The 24,302-nt window shown below is 38.2% G+C and overlaps 1 protein-coding gene across 1 annotated transcript in view; it reads right to left on the bottom strand.

Annotated features, from left to right (window-relative positions):
• LOC147608044 (uncharacterized) overlaps nucleotides 1-1,933 on the bottom strand; it is a 4,750-nt gene extending 2,817 nt beyond the window's left edge. Inside the window, exon 1 of the mRNA XM_086790150.1 lies at nucleotides 1,178-1,933. Within this exon, the coding sequence (XP_086646276.1) occupies nucleotides 1,178-1,933 (756 nt within the window). The remainder of the gene's footprint in view (nucleotides 1-1,177) is intronic.
• Nucleotides 1,934-24,302: the final 22,369 nt, after the last annotated feature.

The following is a 24,302-nucleotide window of genomic DNA, read 5'->3' as shown; positions in this document are numbered from 1 at the left end:
ATGTGAATAATTTTCATACATCAGAGTATCCAAATTGGTCAAGGGCTCAAACATGTGAAATTTCACACCTCATTATATCAAAATTGGGTGGTCTCAAAAAAGGGAAATTTTCATGATAATAGATGTGGTGAGTTCAATTTAAGGCAAGGGGCTCATTGAAACCATACCCCTTTGTCCAAGTTCCACCCATTAAAAATTTTTAAAGGGCCTAAGTTAGAAATTCAAAGTCCCTTGCTCTTTTCAATCAAAAGTTTGTTTAGAAATCCTGCTATTTGGCTTGGGTATGGGTGGTAGAATGGAAAGCCTTTAACACCAAAAACATCAAGGTAGTTTATATCATAGTTTTAGGATGCCATTAGGAAAAGCTCTGATCAACCTTCAAATTGAAAGTTTTCCTTCATCCTTAATTTCAACTATGTGATGAGAAGGTTCTGTATAAGCTAGAAAAAAGGGTCAATTCTTTCAATGTACAATTAATCTACTTATAGAAAAAAGAGAACCAAGCCTATTGGTATGGTGAGAGAAGGTAAAAGAGCTGTAAAGGGTCTAATCTTTATTACTATTTGATACAAAGGTATAGCTCAAAGAGCTGTGACAAGAAGGAGCTGGTTCATGGCAAGCACAAGAGTTACTCTTGGCATGGTTATAGGATGCTAGTGGAATCCAATCCTAAAGATCAAGGAAAAAAACCTTGGAGGTATGTCCTTCCATATTGGAGTTACTCCTAGCATAGGTATATGAAGCTCTTAGAATCCAATCTTAAAAGTCAAGGGACATGTCTAATAGCAAAGAAAGGGACGATCTTCTAATAGCAAAGAAATATTGGAGAGATATCCTTCCATATTGCAGAATTGATCACAAGCACAAGAGTTACACCTGGCATAGGTATAGGATGCTAGCGGAATCCAATCCTAAAGGTTAAGGGTAATGTCTAAAAGCAAAGAAAGGGAGAAATCCATGAGGGATACCCTTCCCATAGTGTAGAGTTTATCTTAAGAGAGCCTTGTCACCAAAGAGTTGAGTTTTCAGTTGGGATAACTTTTTGCTACACTCAGTTTTATTTCTATATATATATATATATTCCAAAAGAGAAAGGAGGAGGCAAAACAGCTCTAGAAGTTGTGTTGTACATTAAGGTTTGGATGCAAGCAATCTTTCTACTAAGGGTAAGATTGACCTTATTAACGCTTCTCTTTCTGCTAGTTTGCTGCAGCTCGAGGCGTTGAAGCCGTGCCAAAATCTCATGTGCCATCTCGGTGACCTTGGAGAAGCTCCCATAGCTCGACTCTGAATTTTGAGCGGCCGCCGCCTCCCTCTTCGGCACGCGAGCTGCTGCACCACCATCAACTTCAAGGCCAGAAACATCACCAGGCTTCATGTGATTTCTTTTAGAAGCATCGTGATAATATGCGCTGATAAATCGAGGGGAATGATCCAAGCAGCGAGCAATATTTCGGGTTGGCGAAACGCTAACTAAGCGCTCCGCTGCATGCACGCTGCTGGCTCTGGGCGTGCACGCTTTGCTTTGCAACGCATTCATAATGTGCAGCTCATGCTGCCTTAGCTTCTCCAGCACGCTATCTCCTGCGGCACTTACTGTCTCTCTGCTCATGCACGGTTGGCTGCAAGACCTTTCCAAATTAACCCTTGTCTCCATTACCCTACCGCCGTTGTTGCTGTATAGATTTGGCGGCCATATTTGTGAGTAATTATGGTCGGGATTATGATTAAACACTCTATTAGAGCACCGCTTAGACTCTAAGCTCCGCAAGATATGGTTTAGGCGGGTGATTTTCTCACTGATTCCACCATATCCTGGCGTGCGAAGGTTGCTGCATAAGCCCCGTAATTCATCACGAGTGCCACTGTTCAAATGCAGGCTGGCGCTGTTCAAGGCGCGGCGAGTATGCAAGGTGGAGTGCTCGCCAGACATTTGAATTAATAGTTTAGGGAGGAATCATCGTGCAGGATCTCCCAAGCATATTGCCCCGACCTGCACCATGTAGATGATTGTAGCCCGTTCGATGAAACGAAGGCAACACCTGCAAGTCTGCAGAACGTCCTGCGATTGGCAGTTAGAAGGGCCGCGGGGCTTCTCAATAAATGTCAAAGGGTTCCCATGCATTTACCATGCGGTCTATAAAAGCTTGAGGAAGTGTCCGACATTTTTGAAGGCCAAAATCCAAATCCAAGGTTATCCTTAGAGGTTAGACATTTTTAAAAAAAGGAAAGGAAATTTCTCCATTCCTTGTTTTTGAAAGTGTCTTAAAATATATCCTTCAATTAAGGTAAGGCACTAACATTCATCGTTAAATAAAAAGGCAGCCACTGGTTGTAACCTTTTTAATTTTACACACATATATGTGTGTGTGTGAATCGATGGAACTTGGCACTTGCAAGTTTAAAATTTGAAGTTTAAACTTTAATGATTAGTCTAAATAATAATTAATATTATTGTTAATAAAAGGTATAATAATCAACAGGGCGGCGGCGAAGTTGGTGAATGCCGAGCTACAGGTTAGTAGACTGTAGGTGCGGCACTGCCGTGACTCGAGCATTACCCTGAGGGCCAGGCGGCCGTTGTGGCCGCTGGCCAGGCCTTACCGCCCTAGCCCTTGAGGCTTAAGCCTTAGCGGCTTAGCGTTGGGCGCTACGCGCTGCCCTACCTGGGGCCTGGGCCCTGCCGCCTGTGTGCTTGAGCCTCCACTTGAACCCCGCATGTTTCAATGGCCTTCTCATAAACACTGTAGCAGTGTAGGACGTCCAACGACGTTCACTCTCAAGGTTCAGCCTACTCTTGCAACTTTTGTGGCCTCCTCCCTCAACGGCCTGTTTTTCAAGCAAGGTTCACCTCCCTTTTTCTTCAATGGCATCTTCTTGCTCTCAACGTCCACCGAGCAGAGAAGGTAAGTTGTAACTTGTGTGCAATAGGTGATTGATCAATCATCATTATTGCCCTTGAGTCTTGGCTGCTTGGGGTTTTGTGTGCATGTGACTGTATGAGCAACGTTGCAGCGAGCTTTCTTAAAAGCTTTTGAAGTTTTGGCCCTTAATAACTAGTCTATGCACTTTTGACTTGGCATGATTCAAAAGTTCACTAATTTTAATGTTAATCAAACTTGATTTACCAAGCTCACTCTTACACTTCGGATCACCTTTACAAAAATTACAAAAGATACGGCCTATATCATGATCAAAAAGCACCCATGCCTTGTTACAAGAGTATCTTTTGTAATTTTAATGATATAGTCAAAAGTTCGGAAGTTCTCACCCATGCCTTGTTCTCCAATCTCTTCAAGCTTTTTGGTGTCGCCTTTGTATCACCAACAAGCTTGTCCTTCTCTTTGTACTCCTCATTAACTAAGTCCACTATCTCATCATTGACAAGAGTAGATGCATGCTTTCTTCTACTTAGCCTTCGCTTCTTTGAAGTTGAAGGCGGCACGTGCCTCGCCTTTCATCCCCAAAAGACTCGATTGCACAAAGTTTGACATGGTAATATCTTATTTATGATACTACTCTTAGAAAGGATTATTGGAACTTCTTATGTCGCATATGGAGTCCTAGTACTTGACATGTGAGAGATTATAATTAAGTTTACATAATAAAAATAGGCATAATAAAATCTTTCATCATGCATGCATTATAAAGAACTTAACTCTAAAGCAATTAAATTGAGAAAAAGAACATGACATTATAGGTTATGGGTCAAAGATATTACTCTTAAGATTAAAACTCCTTATGTAACATAGGCCTTAGTTCTAACCATGATATGATATGTAAAAGCTTACGTACAAGCCACACCCATAGCCGGGGCGCGGAGTACTTGGCATGTGAGAGATTATGATTAGGCTTGCATAATTATATAAGCATGGTAATAGGCATAAGGTCTTTCATCGTGATTCATGCATGCATAACAAAAAGTTGAAATTTTAAAGAAATTGAATTGAAAAAAATAGCATGAAGTTATGGATCGAAGATATTACTTGATTGAAACACCTTCAGTGAGCGCCTTTATTTTCTGAAGAAAAGCTCAAGCCTCGAAGAAGAAGAAGAAGCTCAAGCCTCGAAGCCCTCTTAGTATTAAAATTCACTTGTAAAGTTCTAGCTCAGACAAACCTCAAAGCATGGATCAATCATCATACAAGTAACAAAGCTAAAGACAAGGACGAAGGTGGCTGCACACGAGGCTTTTGAGAAAGATCGAGATGCCCAAGGGCCAAAAGTTAAAACTTTAAAAGCTTTTAAGAAAGCTCGCTCTGCAGTGCTACTCAGATGCACGCAAAACCCCAAGCGGCCAAGCCTCAAGGAGTCAAGGGATCAATGATGATGGCTGATTGCACACAAGTTACAACTCTCAAGATCGATCATCAACATAGTACAAATAAAGTTCTTATTATTACTGACTCCTTAGAAAAGAATAAAGAGAAGGTAGAACTTGCATCTTTACATCTATTTACCACCACTACATATCATGTTGCTAAGCAAGGTATTTCATTTAGTATGTACCCATCAATCTTGAATTTATTGATGTTTGTTGGCTTCTCTTCTATTCCAAGTGATACATATCATAATGATAAGGCATGTGCTATGTTTGTTCACTATATAAATGAGTCTTTATTTAGGTCACAACTTAAAAGAGTTTAAAAATCACCATTTTTTAGCTTAATGTTAGACGTGTCAAATAACGACCAATCAAAATTTGATTATCTATGTATCTTTCTTGGAGCACTTTGAGTCAATGACAATATTTTTGGTAGGGATTTTGGAGAATGGCATCATGTTTGTATAATGCTTGCATAGATTTTTTTGACTAAGCATGGCATTCACATTCAAAAAATGGTATGTTGTGGATTAGATGGTGCATCATCCATGGTTGGTCATCATACTGGATTATCAACTCACTTAAAGAGAGATAATCCAATATATATGACTAGTATTGATTGCAATACTTCGCATTAAACTAGCTTATGTCTAGTAGATGCTATAAAGCAATCCGATGTTGCTAAGGATGTTGATGTTTGCAAGAATGCAATTGCTACTTTGGTTTCAAAACGTTTTCAGAAGACAGTTCTAGAAAGTTTACAAGAAGAGTTTAGATGCATAATATTGCATGGGTGCATGCATGGTAAGGTGGTACACTTTCGACCAATAGAAATAGTGGTTTTTGGATTGTGGTTTGCAACTTGGAAATGAACTTTGAATTGAAAAAAAATAAAAATATTTTGAGAACTTAGAAAAGAAAATGTACATAATTGAAAAGATAGTGGGGGATAATTGAAAGTGGTGGGATAATTATTATTTTTTATCTGAATTCTCTACATGCATTGTCTCATTCGAAAAACTCAGAGTCAACAGATCTCTTCTCTGTTCCTCTCCCCCACTTTCTCTCCTCCACTGATAGCTACGTGAGAAAATGTATGTATCTTTACGTGGCTAGCTTGAAGGGCAGCGACGGCGAGGATTTAAAGGTGGCCTCTCTCTCTCTCTCTCTCTCTCTCTCTCTCTCTCTCTCAAATCTCTCATTAACCTGCTAATCGAGCTCCACAGATGTTGGTGGTCTTTAACTCAATATATGAGAGACAAGAAGAGTGTGTTTGCTTGTCTAACCAATGTTTTTTGCATGCCAGAAGTGGGCACCCACCAAGTTTCGCCACACCCGAAGTTAGAGACAGAGCCATTAAAAGAATTTTGTAGGACTTCATAGGATTTTTCTAGAGTATATGGTCTCAATCTTGAGGGGAAGGATGCAAGTCATCTGACTCCCAATGAGGTGCCACACCAAAGCATTGGCTAAGAGTGTTTTCAGAGCTTCCCAAAAAAGACAAGAAGGTGATGTTGCGAACGGCAAAAAAAGCATGAGCACTATCTACCCTCCATCAAACTATTATGCGGGTCGGGCCTTCAATTTTCCCAAGGCTACGTTTATGAGGTTTGCATCGGTCCTATGAAAAAGAAGTGGGCCGTATTTGCTGACCAGGTTGTTAAGCAGACAAGCGTCGATGGTTTGCATGTTTGTCTATGTTTATAGGTCAATTTAGACCACAAGAATGTGAGGCTATGGAGAAAGTAGGTGCTAGCAAAAGTTTCATGATGGGTGTGAAGTTAGAGAACTCTAGTATGATGATGGGTGTGAAGTTAGAGAACTCTAGTATGATGGGTGTGAAGTTAGAGAACTCTAGTATGATGATCATTCCACAACCTCCAAATATTTTTATGCATGAGGATAGTATGCTGATTGTGACAAAGTTGCCAAGGGTGTGACCTCGGGTTTGAAGCGAACCAGTCTATTTTTATTAACTTTCAAGCATGCGTACCATGCATTGTGCTACTCTTATGTATATGTCAAAGGAAAGTGCCTTACAGTTGGTTGTAGCCATGCCATACCCGAAGAAGCAAAAAAAAATGGTGGTAAGGAAACCACTTGGTCATGGCATGCTTGAAAAGAAAGGCAGCAACTTATACTCTTTAACTAGTTTTATTTGATTAGCACTGATGGGCATTTGTTAATACCACCTTTAAGCACTTGCTATATGCCCGCCCTTTTGAAACCCATTTACAGTGCTTCCAAGCTATTACAATGGGTGTCAATCTACTAATTGAAAACCTATTGTTATGCTCCAAACATATAAACTGGTTAGCGGACTCAAACCAATAGTCCAAAACCCTTTCAAGTGCTCCTTCTCTTATAAACTTGTCTTCAACCAATTGCCATTTGTCATACTCTCAATCTATAAACCGGTTGTCAACAAGTTGGTGGCCAGTTGCCATTTGTCATGCTCTCAATTTATAAATTGGTTGTTAACTAGTGGTGGTTATAAACCCTTCCAACCCATAAACTAGTTTCAAAGGGGTTGGAAAAAAAACCATTAAAGTGGCCCAATTTATAAATTGGTTTTAAACCAATCTATAAGTTGAGTACCGATGTTTATATCACTACAACATAAAGCAAGCATAGGCACGTAAGTTACGGGGGTGTCTATAATCGCGTCTATAAACACATCTATAATCGCGTCTATAAACACATCTATAATCGGGTCTAGTTCGTTTGAAACTAGATGCTCTTATAGACGTGGTTTTAGACCCGCTTATAGACGCAGTCTGTAACAATTTCCTATGCAATTGCAATTGTGGACCTTGCAAAGAACAACAGAATCCTTAATCCCCAAAAATATCATTTGCTGAACTATGTGCACAAGATTTTGATAATGTGCATGATTTTTTGGTGCATTTATATATAAATGAATCTCCAGAAAGCATATTTACAAGGAAAGAGAGAAAAAATAGGTATAAATCGAGTAATGTGGTGAAAGGGATGGATACATGCAAAGGCTTAGGTATATCAAGTAATGCCATGAAAAAAAATCCAAAGGATAATAATTCAATCCCCACATCTTTTCATCAAAGTGAAGCTTTTTAAAAAAATCTTGAACTTTCATAGTTGGATACATGTAAAGGCTCGGGCATATCAAGTAATTCCATGAAAAGCAGTCCAAAGGTGAATGATTAAGTAATGCCACGAAAAGAAACATATCACAATAAATCTATACATATAATCTCAAAAAGGCATGAATCTTTACATGTAATCTGAAAAACATAATAGCAAGATCACAATAAATCTATATCAGGCTATCTATGTCTCATTTGTCTAATTGTAGTTTCCATAATAAACATATTGGAATGCAATGGACTGATGTGGAGGATACATAATAAATAAGGTGATTTTCGAGACTCGCGTGCATTGTGAGTCTTGTCGATTCAAAGTGCACAAATCCATCTCATATTATCTATGTTTCATTTCTCTAATTACAATTATAAATTACTAATAAAACAATCAATCAATCACCAATTACAAACAACAAAAAGGAAGACAATATCATCATCTCCAATAGCACGATCATCATCTCCAACGGCACGATCATCATCATCAATGTTTTCCAAGCTATCTCCTTCCATAGTTGAGTTGACATGCTCCTCCATATTATGCTCAATGTGGGCACGATCATCATCATCAATGTTTTCCAAGCTATCTCCTTCCATAGTTGAGTTGACATGCTCCTCCATATGCTCAATGTGGGTGAATGTACTATAAATGGCTCTTGAACTTGGTGAGATTGGGATTATATGCCACCATCTCTTATTGTCAATTATTGGTTGATACACAACCTATTCAAGTACAAAGATACATCATACAAAAAAAATTACATCTCTACTATCTATAAATGCATATATTGTAATTACCAATAATTATATGTACCTATTCACAATGTTGTGGTAGCACTAGAGTCCCATCCTTTCCTTGCCAAAACTTTGTAGAGTCAATGGTCACGACTCACAAAGTCACCTGCATGACGCTTGATTGTTGCATTAGGACCTCTTTCCACCACATCCTTAAACCAATTGACATCCAAAATATATATAAAGAAGCTTTGAAAGTCAAGCTTAATGATATTTTGGATCAATCCACAATAACCATCCATGGCTCCATCGGCTCCTTCAAAGCTTGCAATTACCTCACAATCTTGGGTGTTCCTTTTCTCATCAATCCTTTGTGTGCGAAAATGTTTACCCTCAGACCACAAAGCATTAAACACTGTACCAAGATAAGAACAATTATAAATACCTCATTTCACAAGTTTAACATACTAAAATATGATTAAGAACACAAGTTTGTTTACCTTTTTGAAGCATCCTTGAGCATACTCCCACTCCTTCAATGTGATATGCATGTTTTCGTCTTGCACCACTCTCTCCTTCTCCTCATATAGCTAATCTATATCAAGATCCTTGGGAAGTGATCGTAGGTGCTTGGGGTATGGCACACTATGTCCATGGCGCTTACACAATGCCAACATTTCACTTTGTCTTCTTGCCTTTTCATCCATACTTTGCCACCCATCTTCTCATCACATCACTATTAAGTACTCAAAAGGTATTAAGCTTACTATGCATCACTATATCCATGACTTTGGTCTTTCCCTTTCCTTGAGGAACCTACTCTTGAGCAGTTGGCAGCCTATGCAGCAGGCACCCCTTTACCATCAGGTCCGTCCACATCCCAAAAGAGGTAGAGGGCATCTTTGGCTATACCCATACATTGAGGCTCTCATCGAGTCTCAACAATGGTTTGCTAGGGAGGTAGAGGGCATCTTTGGCTATACCCATAGGTTGAGGCTCTCATCGAGTCTCAACAATGGTTTGCTAGGGAGGTAGAGGGCATCTTTGGCTATACTCCCACTCTTGAGCAGTTGGCAGCCTATGCAGCAGGCACCCCTTTACCATCAGGTCCGTCCACATCCCAAAAAGAGTTCCTTGCCAGGCACTTCACCTACTGCCTTTACATTCATTTCTCATTCGTCAGCCCCAGTTAGTGCTACAGCATCTCCTACACCTCCACCTTCAAGAGATGTGACACCTCACAGTTATCATGGCTCTCATGAGAGTGGAAGTCGTCGTCATTAGGGAGGGTAGTCGTGGAGATAGTGGCGATCGTACCTCACACTGCACTAGCACTGAGAGTGGAGGTAGAGGAGATAGAGAATACCTAGTGCAGTGCTTTGGGGGTGGGGATAGTTCTTCAGAGTCACCACCACATCATGGTGATATATCATATTACGATATCACAAATGTGGGTGGCATAGTTGATGACTCTCGTGGGAAGGAGGTGGTAAACTACTTGCGACGCCAAGTAGTTTTTGCACACTATAAAGATTGCTTTATATGCAAAGGGAGAGCCTAGTGGATCACAACAAGACAAAGCACCTACAGACGCACACACAGACGCGTTTACTCAACTAAAAAAAAAACTTACGAGCGCGTCTATTTGCACGTCTATTAGCGCGTCTACAGACCCGTGTCTAAAGGCGCGTTTAAAAGATAGCAAACAGACGCGCCTATAGCCGCGCAAATAGACGCTCGATTATAAATTTTAAAAAATAGACAGACGCATGCATAGACGTGTTTATAGACGCAATTATAAACGTATTTTTAGACACGCAAATAGACGCTTCTTGAACAGACAGACGCGTATATAGACGCGTTTATAGACGCGCTACATAATATTTTTTAAATTTTGTGTGCTTGAACAGAATGCTGTGTATGTTGTGTATGCTATGTAGTTACAGGAATCCCATTTCCACATTGTGTAATTCAATTCTTACAGCCAACCGCATTTTAATTAGCGCTCTTGCAAGCACGTCTATAGCCGACATTAATTACAATTCCAAATAAAACATTACAACTTCAAAATGTTTAGTTACAAGGCATTAATTGTACATATTCACCTATGAATATGCATGGATATCAATGATATTAATTATTAAAATTAATTTCTATGCATAGAAAGATGCACAATAGAAATTTTTATTATAAAAGTGTTGTTTTCATTGAATTTAATTTCTATGCATAGAAAAATGCATAATGAAAATTATTTTATTTTAAAAGTGTTATTTTCAATGAATTTAATTTCTATGCATAGAAAGATGCATAATGAAAATTTTTATTATAAAAGTGTTGTTTTCATTGAATTTAATTTCTATGCATAGAAAGATGCACAATGGAAATTTTTATTATAAAAGTGTTGTTTTCATTGAATTTAATTTGTATGCATAGAAAGATGCATAATGGAAATTATTTTACTTTAAAAGTGTTATTTTCATTGAGTTTAATTTCTATGCATAGAAAGATGCATAAAAGATTTATTTTTATTTCAAAAGTGTTATTTTCATTAAAATTGATTTTATGCATATAAAGATGCATAAAGGATTTATTTTTATTTCAAAAGTGTTATTTTCATTAAGATTGTTTTATGCATAGAAAGATGCATAAAGGATTTTTTTATTTCAAAAGTGTTATTTTCCTTAAATTTAAATTTATGCATAAATAGATGCATAAAAGGATTTTTATAAAAGTGTTATTCCCACTGAAGTTGATTTTTAGGCATAAATAGATGCATAAAGAATCTTTATATCAAAATTAGAATTCTCTTAAATTTTATGTTTAAATTCTATGAAATAGATGTGAATGAATGGATGGATGGATGTGATGTGAATAGAGGTGAATAGATGTGATGAGATGTGATGTGAATCAGATAAATGTGAATGAATAGATGTGATGTGATGTCATGTGAATCAGGATGTAAATGAAGGATATGGGATGTGAGTGGATGTATGTGAAAGAATGTGATGTGGATGTGGATGTGTATGTGAAAGAATGTGATGTGATGAAAAGAGATGTGATGTGACATGAATATATGTGGATGTGAAGAGATAGATATGAATGTATGAATAGATGTGGGTAGTCGTACAGGTGAACAATTGGATGGATGTGTATGAATGAGATATGATGTGGATAGAATGTATGTGATGGGATGGTTATGAGAATGTGTGTGGTGGGTATGAATGAAGGAATGTGATGGATATGAATGAATGTGATGTGATGGGTGTAAATGGATGTGATGTAAATGAATGTGATGTATGTGAATTGATGTGAATCGGGATGTGAATGAAGGACTTGTGATGTCATGTGAATCGGGATGTGAATGAATGAGATGTAATGTCATGTGAATGAGGATGTGAATGAATGAGATGTGATGTAAATTGGGATAGATGTGATATATGATGTGAATGATTATGATGTGATGAGAATGGGAATATAGATGAAATAAATGAGGATTAATGTGGAACAATGTGGAAAGACGAGAGTTCACTATAGAAACTGTATTTATGACCTATTTTTAAAATGACTGTTTTATGTCAAGAATGCTGGGGAAGCATTTTGACCATCGAGGTCGTGGAGACCTAATCTCATAAAGTTGCAACAGCTGATGAAGAGTCAATGGAGGATGTCTTGCGTAGCAAGGTCGGACGAGGTCTTGACCAGCCTCGGTTCAATTAAAATGGTGAGCTTCCGGTATGGTGGATGAGGGACCAAGGAAGCGGCCTATGAGTGAAGCGCTCGGTGACCTGCAAAGTATCCTAGAGAGTGCTCACCATACGGTGCTCGGGCTCTGGGTCACCGAAGATACCCACACGTGCGTCGTAGAAGATATTGGAACAAGGAGTAAGAGTTGTTTTCTGAAATCGAGCATGGATCTGGTTGATTGACCTTGCTGGTCCTCAACGGATGAGTCCATGGTTATTTTATATGGATCTACTGGTTGATCTTTTTTATCTTCAACGGAGATTTCATTTTGATATTTGAATATATTGCCGAGTACTATGAGCTAGGAATCATTGAAAAGGCCCCTGAGTGGATAGGTGGTGAGCATTCTGGTTGCCAATGATGCCATAGGTACACCGATGAAGAAATGTTTGGAAATAAGGACTCAATCGGAGATTTTGAGGATTATGATCAGTGACACTATGATTTCATTAAATGATTGTTTTAAAGATAGCTGAATCTGTGAAAAAGGCAATTTCATATTAGGTGTGTAAGTGGTGTGACTAGTTTTAAGTTTCCATGAATATCCGGCTAGGGAGCCTGGGAACTCTTTTCCATGGTACCCGGGACAAAACCTAACCGAATTCCTAATTGGATCCCATCACTACAGTGGTTGGCGGTTGGCTAACCCATGGGACTGGATGGGGTTAGGCTGGACTGATGGATTCCTAAATTGAGACTCAATTTTGTTATGGTACGATAGATGAAGTAAATCCCGGACAAAAAATGTTCTATGGAAAAGAATCAACGGCTGTGCCTCTCAATGGAAAAGAATCAACGGTTGTTCCTCTCAATGAGGAAAAAAGCGTTGGTCTCTATGATCCAAGTGCAATCTTTTCCTTGATTTGACTATGGGACTTTGTGGGTTCGGTTAGAAAAGTTCAGTTAGTTAAGTTAGAGAAAAATTATCCTAGAGGAATTGCCGTGCTTTCCGAGCGAGGGAAGTTTTTTCGGGTTCGGTTTTGGAAGAACCACTGGATTAGTCTCTTGTCCGGATATCCGTGGGGGCGAGGCTCCGAGTGAGGGACCCTGCCCTAGGCAAGAAGTGCTACTTTCGCTGCTAGCACCCCTGAATTCTTGTGCGGTGGGGACAGGGATCTTTTAGCTGGTATCAGAGCAAATTGGCTAATGTGGATTAACCGAGAAGCCAAAAATGTCAAAAATTTATAAAGTAGCAACCAGTAAAAGGTTAAAATTGTGTGATAAAATTAATACAAATTGTTATTCAGACTGAAATTCATAAATTGGTAATTGGGTCTTCAAATGGAAGTACCACAATTATATGGAATCTCTGACTTGCTTGAGACCTAGACATGATCGTATTTAGCTTATAATTCCAAGGACCGTGACTACCCGTATATACCGAGGGTATAACTGCAGCTCTTTACTGGCAGTATATACGAGTAAATCTAAGACCTTGAAATTATAAGCATAAATACTATCTAGGTGATGAATTCCAATGTGGTTGATATGATTTTAAAATTCTGGTCGAGAACTGATGAGTTGATTTGGATTCTGATTGAAAAATGATGATTCCTGAATTTTGGTTGAAAAGCGATAAGCTGAGCAAAAACCACAATGAGGATGAATTGGATGAGTCCCTGTGATGATGTTCATAAATAACTGGAATGACGATACTGACTTCAGCAAATCACTATGAGATTAGTGGATTGTGTTGTCAAATTTTTACTGTTAACACTTGACCCAATGGATCAAGTTAAGGGATGACAAATTAAAAATTTGTATAATTGAAATTCCCATGGAGGACTGTTCAGATGGAAATTTTGGTCTAATGGACCATTATTGTGTTAAAGATATGAATGATATGTTTTGAATGAATTGTTATCTGATAATAATGAGTTCTATATGAATATCTTTATCGCATGATTCTGTGAGGAACTAACTAATCTAAAGAACCCTAGAATCAGTTGAATCTAAAATCGGATTTGAATCATAAATAAAGGGACTTAACAAGAATTTTCGTATTGATAGGAGCATGGATGAGGTCGCCGTGGTAGAAATAATAACCCCCAACTCGATGAGGAAGAGCTCGACTTGGATGTTCATAAAACTCTTCATAGATCGCAGCCTGGACCTTTCAAGGGTGAATGCTGACAAATTGCTACGGTTAACACTTGACCTAGTGGATCAAGTTAAGGGATGACAAATTAAAAATCTCTATAATTGAAATTCCCATGGAGGACTGTTCAGATGGAGATTTCGGTCTAATGGACCATTATTGTGTTAAAGATATGAATGATATGTTTTGAATGAATTGTTATATGATAATGAGTTCTATATGAATATGTTTATCCCATGATTCTGTGAGGAACTGACCCATCTAAAGAACCCCAGAATCAGTTGAATCTAAAATCGGATTTGAATCATACATAAAGGGACTTAACAAGAATTTTTGTATTGATAGGAGCATGGATCGAGATCGTCGTGGTAGAAATGATAACCCCCAACTCGATGAGGAAGAGCTCGACTTGGATGTTCGAAAAACTCTTCATAGATCACAGCCTAGACCTTTCAAGGGTGAAGGGAAAAACATGGGCGAGGCTGTGGAGCAGTAAATCGAAGCAATGGAAGAGTACTTCGATGTCACTGGGTACAATGAGAAGAGCAAAATGGCTCTTGCAAGGCTAAAGATAGTAGAAACAACCAGAGTGGCATGGAGAAACCACTGCAAGAGGCAAACCGTTTGGATCAGAATACCCAGACATGGAATGATCTCAAAATTTACCTAAGGATGAGGTTCTGTCCTCTCGACTTTTTGGAAATAAAGATGAACAAATTCTTAGAGTTAACCCAGGGGAGCAGAACTATTGAAATACAACACCAAGCGTTCGCTCTCCTCCTCAAATACTCGCCACCACTGGATGAAGAACAGCTGATGGCCAGGTTCATTCGAGGACTGAACGAACCTTTGAATATCCTGGTGAAGAATGCCAAGCCAGTTTCCATGGCTGAAGCAGTGCGGATGGCGAAGGATTTTGCCAAGACCTTTGATGTCAAAGTCTCTAACACCATATTCGTGAGTTTGGGAATCTCCCAAGTCCCATTTTTGTAATACTAAAAAGGTGGGACCCGATTAACATGTCTATAAGTTTCTCAAAACCCTATCATGTGACCTATCATTGGAAAGCGCTTGAAAAGAGGGATCTATTAAGCTTTAAAGCGCACAATTTGGAGTAATGGTGTTCAAGTTATGGCAAATCCAAAGTTTTGACCACGTGTTCCAAACTTATGGGAAATTCCCATATTCCCCAATATGGTGTTCTCTCCGAAGCCAGCACCATCACCTTTCAAAAGGTTTTTAATTCCAGAAGGTGATTCCAACCTTCTGCCGTCTAAAAGATATCAAGGTGAAGCCCAGGATATGGGAAGTTCCAAAATTGAAGAAATGTCCTTTTCTTGAATTTCAATCCCCTGGAATTCAACTTCAGAAGTTCCACCCTTGAGCAAGGGAGTGAAATGATATAACTGTCAAGGGAGTGAAATGCTATAACTGTCAAGGATTCGGACATCATAGTATGGATTGTCCAACTCCTTTTGGATCACGGTTTTCGGGGCAGGGAAATGAGGAATCAAGATTCCAGACTACAGCTCCTTCCTTCCAGAGTAATCAGGTTTCTTTCTGCCAAAGTCAAGGAAATCCGAGAGGTAGACCTCTAACTAACCCGCAGTCTCAATCCAAAGTAATGCAAGACCTTCGTCTCAGAATAGGGGAAGTCAAAGAGAGATGTTTCCAAATCGGCCGTCCACTTCCAAGGCAGTAACGCTGGAAGTGATTGAAGAAGAAGAAGAAGATCCACCTGCGAGACGAGATGAGGACATCTCGTGTTTTTTAAGTGGGGTAGGATACTCCCCTGCCCCTCAAGATGTCCAGATTCTCCCCCTGTAATCAATCCCCTTTTCAGAATAATAACAGATCTTGTTTCTATCTATTTTGGCCTCGAGAGAGAAAATGTCTAGAGAGAGGTAATTCAAAATTGAGATATTTTTGGATATAAAAATCCTCCTAGTGTCAAATGAATTTCCCTGAAACTGAAATTCAAAAAGAACTTTTTAATGTGCAATTGGAATTAATTAAAAATAGGTATAAAGGACCTTAGCCTAAGGGTCCAGATTTTTAGAAATTTTGAATTATGTTCCAATTAAGGTTCCTATGGACCAATAAGATTAATCCAAATGTATGGAGGAGATAAATTGAAGAATAAAAGAAAAACCCCCAAAAATGAGTAAATGCTCACATAAGATGAAGAGTTGACTAAGGACAAGGATTATTAGTTAAAAAAGAAGAGATATTTAGAAGAAACGATGCATTTTTGACACCTCAGTGTGGGGATCTCCCCTCATGAAGGAGGTGCCTATTTCACATGTGTGGAGGAGTTTTAAACTAAAAAATAATGAGATATTTTCATCTCTTCTCTCTCCTATTTCAACTAGATCCAAAAAGTAAGCTAAACTGACCCAAAAATGGTCACAAATTGACCAAACTGATCTGGAAAATTCTAGAATCAGTTTGTTTGGTTAGAGGCTCACTTTTTCCTATAAATAGAAGCCTCCTCCTTTTTTAAAAGGTTAATAGTGTTTATGCACTGTTACTCTACTCCTACCCAAAGCCAATTACATTGAATTTTCTTGATAATAGTGTTTATGCACTGTTACTCTACTCCTACCCAGAGCCAATTACATTGGATTTTCTTGATAATTCAATTGTTTTTGGCTTAATCCTCTCCAAAGTAATTGGTGGCCACTCTTGTTTGAAGCAAGAGTAAAATCCTCAATCCCTCAAGCCAAAGAAAAGCTTACAACTCCATGTAAGCTAAATTTTTCTTACTTTTTAATTTCAAATCTATGGTTTTCTTAATTTTCTTGTTTTATAGTTGATTAAAGCAAATTCTAATGCTATGCCTTGATGAAAAGGCCTCCCCCTTCTCTTCTTTACAATTCAGTCTTTCTTTATCCTAGAATGTTTAACAAAAAGATTAATTAAACTGTTCTTATTGTTTACATCTAATTGGGGTTAATTTAAATTGAAAATAGAATGTTAAAAATGAGAAATGGTCAGCCATACAAAGGAGGTTGTCGTAATTTTTTTTAAGAATTTTGTGGAAAAGAAAATTCATTTTTATATTATTCCAAAAGAGTAATTCCCACTATTTATGCATTCTAAAAGAAATATTCTAATTTACTCCATGTACATATTCACCTTATGAATATGCATGGATATCACTGATATTAATTATTAAAATTAATTTCTATGCATAGAAAGATGCATAATGAAAATTTTTATTATAAAAGTGTTGTTTTCATTGAATTTAATTTCTATGCACAAAAAATTGCATAATGGAAATTGTTTTGTTTTAAATGTGTTATTTTCATTGAATTTAATTTCTATGCATAGAAAGATGCATAATGGAAATTATTTTCCTTCAAAAGTGTTGTTTTCATTGATGCATAAAAGATTTATTTTTATTTCAAAAGTGTTATTTTCATTAAAATTAGTTTTATGCATATAAAGATGCATAAAGGATTTATTTTTATTTCAAAAGTTTTATTTTCATTAAAATTGGTTTTATGCATAGAACGATATATAAAGGATTTATTTTTATTTCAAAAGTGTTAACTTCATTTAAATTTGTTTATGCATAGGAAGATGCATAAAGGATTTATTTTTATTTCAAAAGTGTTATTTTCATTAAAATTGGTTTTATGCATAGAAAGATGCATAAAGGATTTATTTTTATTTCAGAAGTGTTATTTTTCTTAAATTTGAATTTATGCATAAATAGATGCATAAAAGGATTTTTATAAAAGTGTTATTCCCACTAAAGTTGATTTTTAGGCATAAATAGATGCGTAAAGAATCTTTATATCAAAATTAGAATTCTCTTTAATTCTATGTTTAAATTCTATGAAATAGATGTGAATGAATGGATGGATGGATGTGAATAGAGGTGAACAGATGTGAATGAATGGATGGATGGATGTGATGTGAATAGAGGTGAACAGATGTGATGTGAATCAGATAAATATGAATGGTGAATAGATGAGATGTGATGTCATGTTGTGAATCAGGATGTAAATGAAGGATATGGGATGTGAGTGGATGTATGTGAAAGAATGGATGTGAATGTATGTGAAAGAATGTGATGTGGATGTGTATGCGAAAGAATGTGATGTGATGAAAAGAGATGTGATGTGATATGAAATGCAGATGTGAAGTGATAGATATGAATGTATGAATAGATGTGGGTAGACATATAGGTGAGCGATTGGATGGATGTGTATGAAGATGTGGATAGAATGTATGTGATGGGATGGTTATGAGAATGTATGTGGTGGGTATGAATGAACGAATGTGATGGATATGAATGAATGTGATGTGATGGGTGTAAATGGAAGTGATGTAAATGAATGTGATGGACGTGAATTGATGTGATGTGATGTGAATTGGGATGTGAATGAATCAGGATGTGAATGAATCGGGATGTGAATGAAGGATATGTGATGTCATGTGAATTAGGATGTGAATGAATGAGATGTGATGTCATGTGAATGAATGAGGATGTGAATGAATGAGATGTGATATCATGTGAATCGAGATGTGAATGAATGAGTTGTGATGTAAATTGGGATGTGATATGTGATGTGAATGATTATGATGTGATGAGAATGGGAATACAGATGAAATAAATGAGGATTGATGTGGAACAATGTGGAAAGACGAGAGTTCACTATAGAAACTGTATTTATGACCTGTTTTTAAAATGACTGTTTTATGTCAAGAATGCTGGGGAAGCATTTTGACCATCTTGTGAAAATGAGGTCATGGAGACCTAATCTCATAAAGTTGCAATAGCTGACTGAGAGTCAATGGAGGACGTCTCGCGTAGCAAGGTTGGCCGACGTCTTGACCAGCCTCGGTTCAATTAAAATGGTGAGCTTCCGGTACGGTGGATGAGGGACCAAGGAAGCGGCCTATGAGTGAAGCACTAGGTGACTTGCGAAGGATCCTAGAGGGTGCTGACCATACAGTGCTCGGGCTCTGGGTCGCTGAAGATACCCACACGTGCGTCGTGGAAGATATTGGAACAAGGAGTAAGAGTTGTTTTTTGAATTCGGATCGGGCATGTATTTGGTTGATTAACCTTGCTGGTCCTCAACGGATGAGTCCATGGTTCTTTTATATGGATCTATTGGTTGATCTTTCTGATCTTCAATGGAGATTCAATTTTTATATGTGAAGATATTGCCGAGTACTATGAGCTAGGAACCATGGAAAAGGCCCCTGAGTGGACAAGCATTCTGGTTGCCAGTGATGCCATAGGTACACCGATGAAGGAATGTTTGGAAATAAGGATTGAACCGGAGATTTTGAGGATTATGATCAGTGACACTATGATTTCATTAAATGATTGTTTTAAAGACAGCTGAATCTGTGAAAAAGGTAATTTCATACTAGGTGTGTAAGTGGTGTGACTAGCTTTAAGTTTGCATGAATATCCGGCTAGGGAGCTTGGGAACTCTTTTTCCTGGTACTCGGGACAAAACCTAACCGAATTCCTAATTGGATCCCATCACTATAGTGGTTGGCAGCTGGCTAACCCATGGGACTAGATGGGGTGAGGGTTGACTGATGGATCCCTAAATTAAGACTCAATTCTGTTATGGTATGATAGATGAAGTAAATCCCGGACAAAAATTGTTCTATGGAAAAGAATCAACAGTTGTGCCTCTCAATGAGGAAAAAAGTGTTGGTCTCTATGATCCAAGTGAAATCTTTTCCTTGATGTGACTATGAGACTTACGGGTTCGGTCAGATCTGTTCAGTTAGTTAAGGCTTTTGACTACGTTAGAGAAAATTATCCTAGAAAAATTATCAGTGCTTTCCGGGCGAGGGAAGTTTTTTCGGGTTCGGTTTTGGAAGAACCGATGGATTAGTCTCTTGTCCAGATATTTGTGGTGGGCAAGGGTCCGAGTGAGGGACCCTGCCCCACGCAACAAGTGCTACTTCCGGTGCTAGCACCCCTGAATTCGTTGCGCGGTCGAGACAAGGATCTTTCAGCTGGTATCAGAGAAAATTGGCTAATGTGGATCAACCGAGAAGCCAAAAATGTCAAAAATTTATGAAGTAGGAGTAAAAAGTTGAAATTGTGTGATAAAATTCATACAAATTGTTATTCAGATTGAAATTCATAAATTGGTAATTGGGTCTTTAGATGGAAGTACCGCAATTATATGGATTCCCTGACTTACTTGAGGCCTAGACATGATGGTATTTACCTTATAATTCCAAGGACCGTGACTACCCGTATATACCGAGGGTATAGCTATAGCTCTTTACTGGCAGTATATACAAGTAAATCTAAGACCTTGAAATTATAAGCATAAATCCTATCTAGGTGATGAATTCCAATATGGTTGATATGATTTTGTTGAGAACTGATGAGTTGATTTGGATTTTGATTGAAAAATGATGATTCCTGAATTTTGGTTGAAAAGCGATAAGTTGAGCAAAAACCACAATGAGGATGAATGGGATGAGTCCCTGTGATGATGTTTATAAATAACTGGAATGACGATAATGACTTCAGCAAATCACTATGAGATTAGTGGATTGTGCTGACAAATTGCTACTGTTAACACTTGACCTAGTGGATCAAGTTAAGGGATGACAAATAAATTCTATGTTTAAATTCTATGAAATAAATGAAATAAATGGATGGATGGATGTGATGTGAATAGAGGTGAACAGATGTGATGAGATGTGATGTGAATCAGATAAATGTGAATGAATAGATGAGATGTCATGTCATGTGAATCAGGATGTAAATGAAGGATATGGGATGTGAGTGGATGTATGTGAAAGAATGAATGTGAATGTATGTGAAAGAATGTGATGTGGATGTGTATGCGAAAGAATGTGATGTGATGAAAAGAGATGTGATGTGACATGAATATATGCGAATGTGAAGTGATAGATATGAATGTATGAATATATGTGGGTAGGCGTACAGGTGAACGATTGGATGGATGTGTATGAGATATGATGTGGATAGAAGTGATGTGATATAATGTGCATAGAATGTATGTGATAGGATGGTTATGAGAATGTATGTGGTGGGTATGAATGAACGAATGTGATGGATATGAATGAATGTGATGTGATGGGTGTAAATGGATGTGATGTAAATGAATGTGATGGACGTGAATTGATGTGATGTGACGTGAATCAGGATGTGAATGAAGGAGATGTGATGTCATGTGAATCCGGATGTGAATGAATGAGATGTGATGTCATGTGAATCGGGATGTGAATGAATGAGATGTGATGTAAATTGGGATAGATGTGATATGTGATATGTGATGTGAATGATTATGATGTGATGAGAATGGGAATATATATGAAATAAATGAGGATTGATGTGGAACAATGTGGAAGGACGAGAGTTCACTATAGAAACTGTATTTATGACCTGTTTTTAAAATGACTGTTTTATATCAAGAAGGTTGGGAAAGCATTTTTACCATCTTATGAATGAGGTCGTGGAGACCTAATCTAATAAAGTTGCAATAGTCAATGGAGGACATCTCGCGTAGCAAGGTCGACCGAGGTCTTGACCAGCCCCGGTTTGATTAAAATGGTGAGCTTTCGATACGGTGGATGAGGGACCAAGGAAGCGGCCTATGAGTGAAGCGCTAGGTGACTTGTGAAGGATCCTAGAGGGTGCTGACCATATGGTGCTCGGGCTTTGGGTCACCAAAGATACCCACACGTGCATCGTGGAAGATAGTGGAACAAGGAGTAAGAGTTGTTTTCTGAATTCGAGCATGGATCTGGTTGATTGACCTTGCTGGTCCTTAACGGATGAGTCCATGGTTCTTTTATATGGATCTATTGGTTGATCTTTCTGATCTTCAACAGAGATTCCATTTTGATATGTGAATATATTGCCGAGTACTATGAGCTAGGAACCATCGAAAAGGCCCCTGAAGGACAGGTGGTGAGCATTCTGGTTGCCAATGATGCCATAGGTATAGCGATGAAGGAATGTTTAGAAATAAGGATTCAACAGGAGATTTTGAGGATTATTATTAGTGACACTATGATTTTATTAAATGATTGTTTTAAAGACAGCTGAATCTATGAAAAAGGCAATTTCATATTAGGTGTGTAAGTGGTGTGACTAGTTTGAAGTTTGCATGAATATCCGGCTAGGGGACCTGGGAACTCTTTTCCCTAGTACCCAAGGACAAAACCAACCGAATTCCTAATTGGATCCCATCACTACAGTGGTTGGCAGTTGGCTAACCCATGGGACTGGATGGGGTTAGGCAGGACTGATGGATCCCTAAATTGAGACTCAATGCTATTATGGTACGATAGATGAAGTAAATCCCGAAAAAAAATTATTCTATGGAAAAGAATCAACGGCTGTGCCTCTCAATGAGGAAAAAAGCATTGATCTCTATGATCCAAATGCAATCTTTTTCTTGATCTGACTATGGGACTTACGGGTTCAGTCAGATCAATTCAGCTAGTTAAGGCTTTTCTACGTTAGAGAAAATTTATCATGGAGGAATTGCCCGTGCTTTTCGGGCGAGGGAAGTTTTTTCGGGTTCAGTTTTGGAAGAACTGATAAATTAGTCTCTTGTCCGGATATTCGTGGGGGGCGAGGCTCCGAGTGAGGGACCCTGCCCCACGTAAGAAGTGTTACTTCTGTTTGCTAGCACCCCTGAATTCGTTGTGCAGCAGGGACAGGGATCTCTCAGCTGGTATCAGAGCAAATTGGCTAATTTGGATCAATCGAGAAGCCAAAAATGTCAAAAATTTATGAAGTAGCAATAAAAGGTTAAAATTGTGTGATAAAATTTATACAAATTGTTATTCAGACTGAAATTCATAAATTGGTAATTGGGTCTTCAGATGGAAGTACCGTAATTATATGGAATCCCTGACTTGCTTGAGGCCTAGACATGATGATATTTACCTTATAATTCCAAGGATCGTGACTACCCGTATATATCGAGGGTATAACTGCAGCTCTTTACTGGCAGTATATACGAGTAAATCTAAGACCTTGGAATTATAAGCATAAATGCTATCTAGGTGATGAATTCCAATCTGGTTGATATGATTTTAAAATTATGGTTGAGAACTGATGAGATGATTTGGATTCTGATTGAAAAATGATGATTCCTGAATTTTGGTTGAAAAACGATAAGCTGAGCAAAAACCACAATGAGGATGAATGGGATGAGTCCCTGTGATGATGTTCATAAATAACTGGAATGACGATAATGACTTCAGCAAATCACTATGAGATTAGTGGATTATGTTGACAAATTGCTACTGTTAACACTTGACCCAGTGGATCAAGTTAAGGGATGACAAATTAAAAATCTCTATAATTGAAATTCCCATGGAGGACTGCTCAGATGGAAATTTCGGTCTAATGGACCATTATTGTGTTAACGATATGAATGATATGTTTTGAATGAATTGTTATATGATAATGAGTTCTATATGAATATCTTTATCCCATGATTCTATGAGGAACTGACCAATTCTAAAGGACCCCAGAATCAGTTGAATCTAAAATCGGATTTGAATCATAAATAAAGGGACTTAACAAGAATTTTCGTATTGATAGGAGCATGGATCAAGGTCGTCGTGGTAGAAATGATAACCTCTAGCTCGATGAGGAAGAGCTCGACTTGGATGTTCGTAAAACTCTTCATAGATTGCAACCTAGACCTTTCAAGGGTGAAGGGAAAAACATGGGCGAGGCTGTGGAGAAGTGGATCGAAGCAATGGAAGAGTACTTCGATGTCACTGGGTATAATGAGAAGAGCAAAATGGCTCTTGCAAGGTTGAAAGATAGTAGAAACAACCAAAGTGGCATGAAGAAACCATTGCAAGGCAGACCGTGTGGATCGAAATACCCAGACATGGAATGATCTCAAAATTTACCTAAGGACGAGGTTCTGTCCTCTCGGCTTTTTGGAAATAAAGATGAACAAATTCTTAGAGTTAACCCAGGGGAGTAGAACTATTAAAATACAACACCAAGCGTTCGTTCTCCTCCTCAAATACTCGCCACCGTTGGATGAAGAACAGTTGATGGCCAGGTTCATTCGGGGAGTAGAACTATTAAAATACAACACCAAGCGTTCAAATACTCGCCACCGCTGGATGAAGAACAGTTGATAGCCAGGTTCATTCGGGGACTGAACGAACCTTTGAATATCCTGGTGAAGAATGCCAAGCCAGTTTCCATGGCTGAAGTAGTGTGGATGGCGAAGGATTTCACCAAGGCCTTTGAACAAGGGAGTGAAATGCTATAACT

Source organism: Cibotium barometz, chromosome 54 (genome assembly GCF_041138505.1).
Source record: "Cibotium barometz isolate CiBa-2024 chromosome 54, ASM4113850v1, whole genome shotgun sequence".
In the NCBI taxonomy this organism is placed as follows: Eukaryota; Viridiplantae; Streptophyta; class Polypodiopsida; order Cyatheales; family Cibotiaceae; genus Cibotium; species Cibotium barometz.
This window is presented reverse-complemented; position numbering and strand designations above follow the sequence as displayed.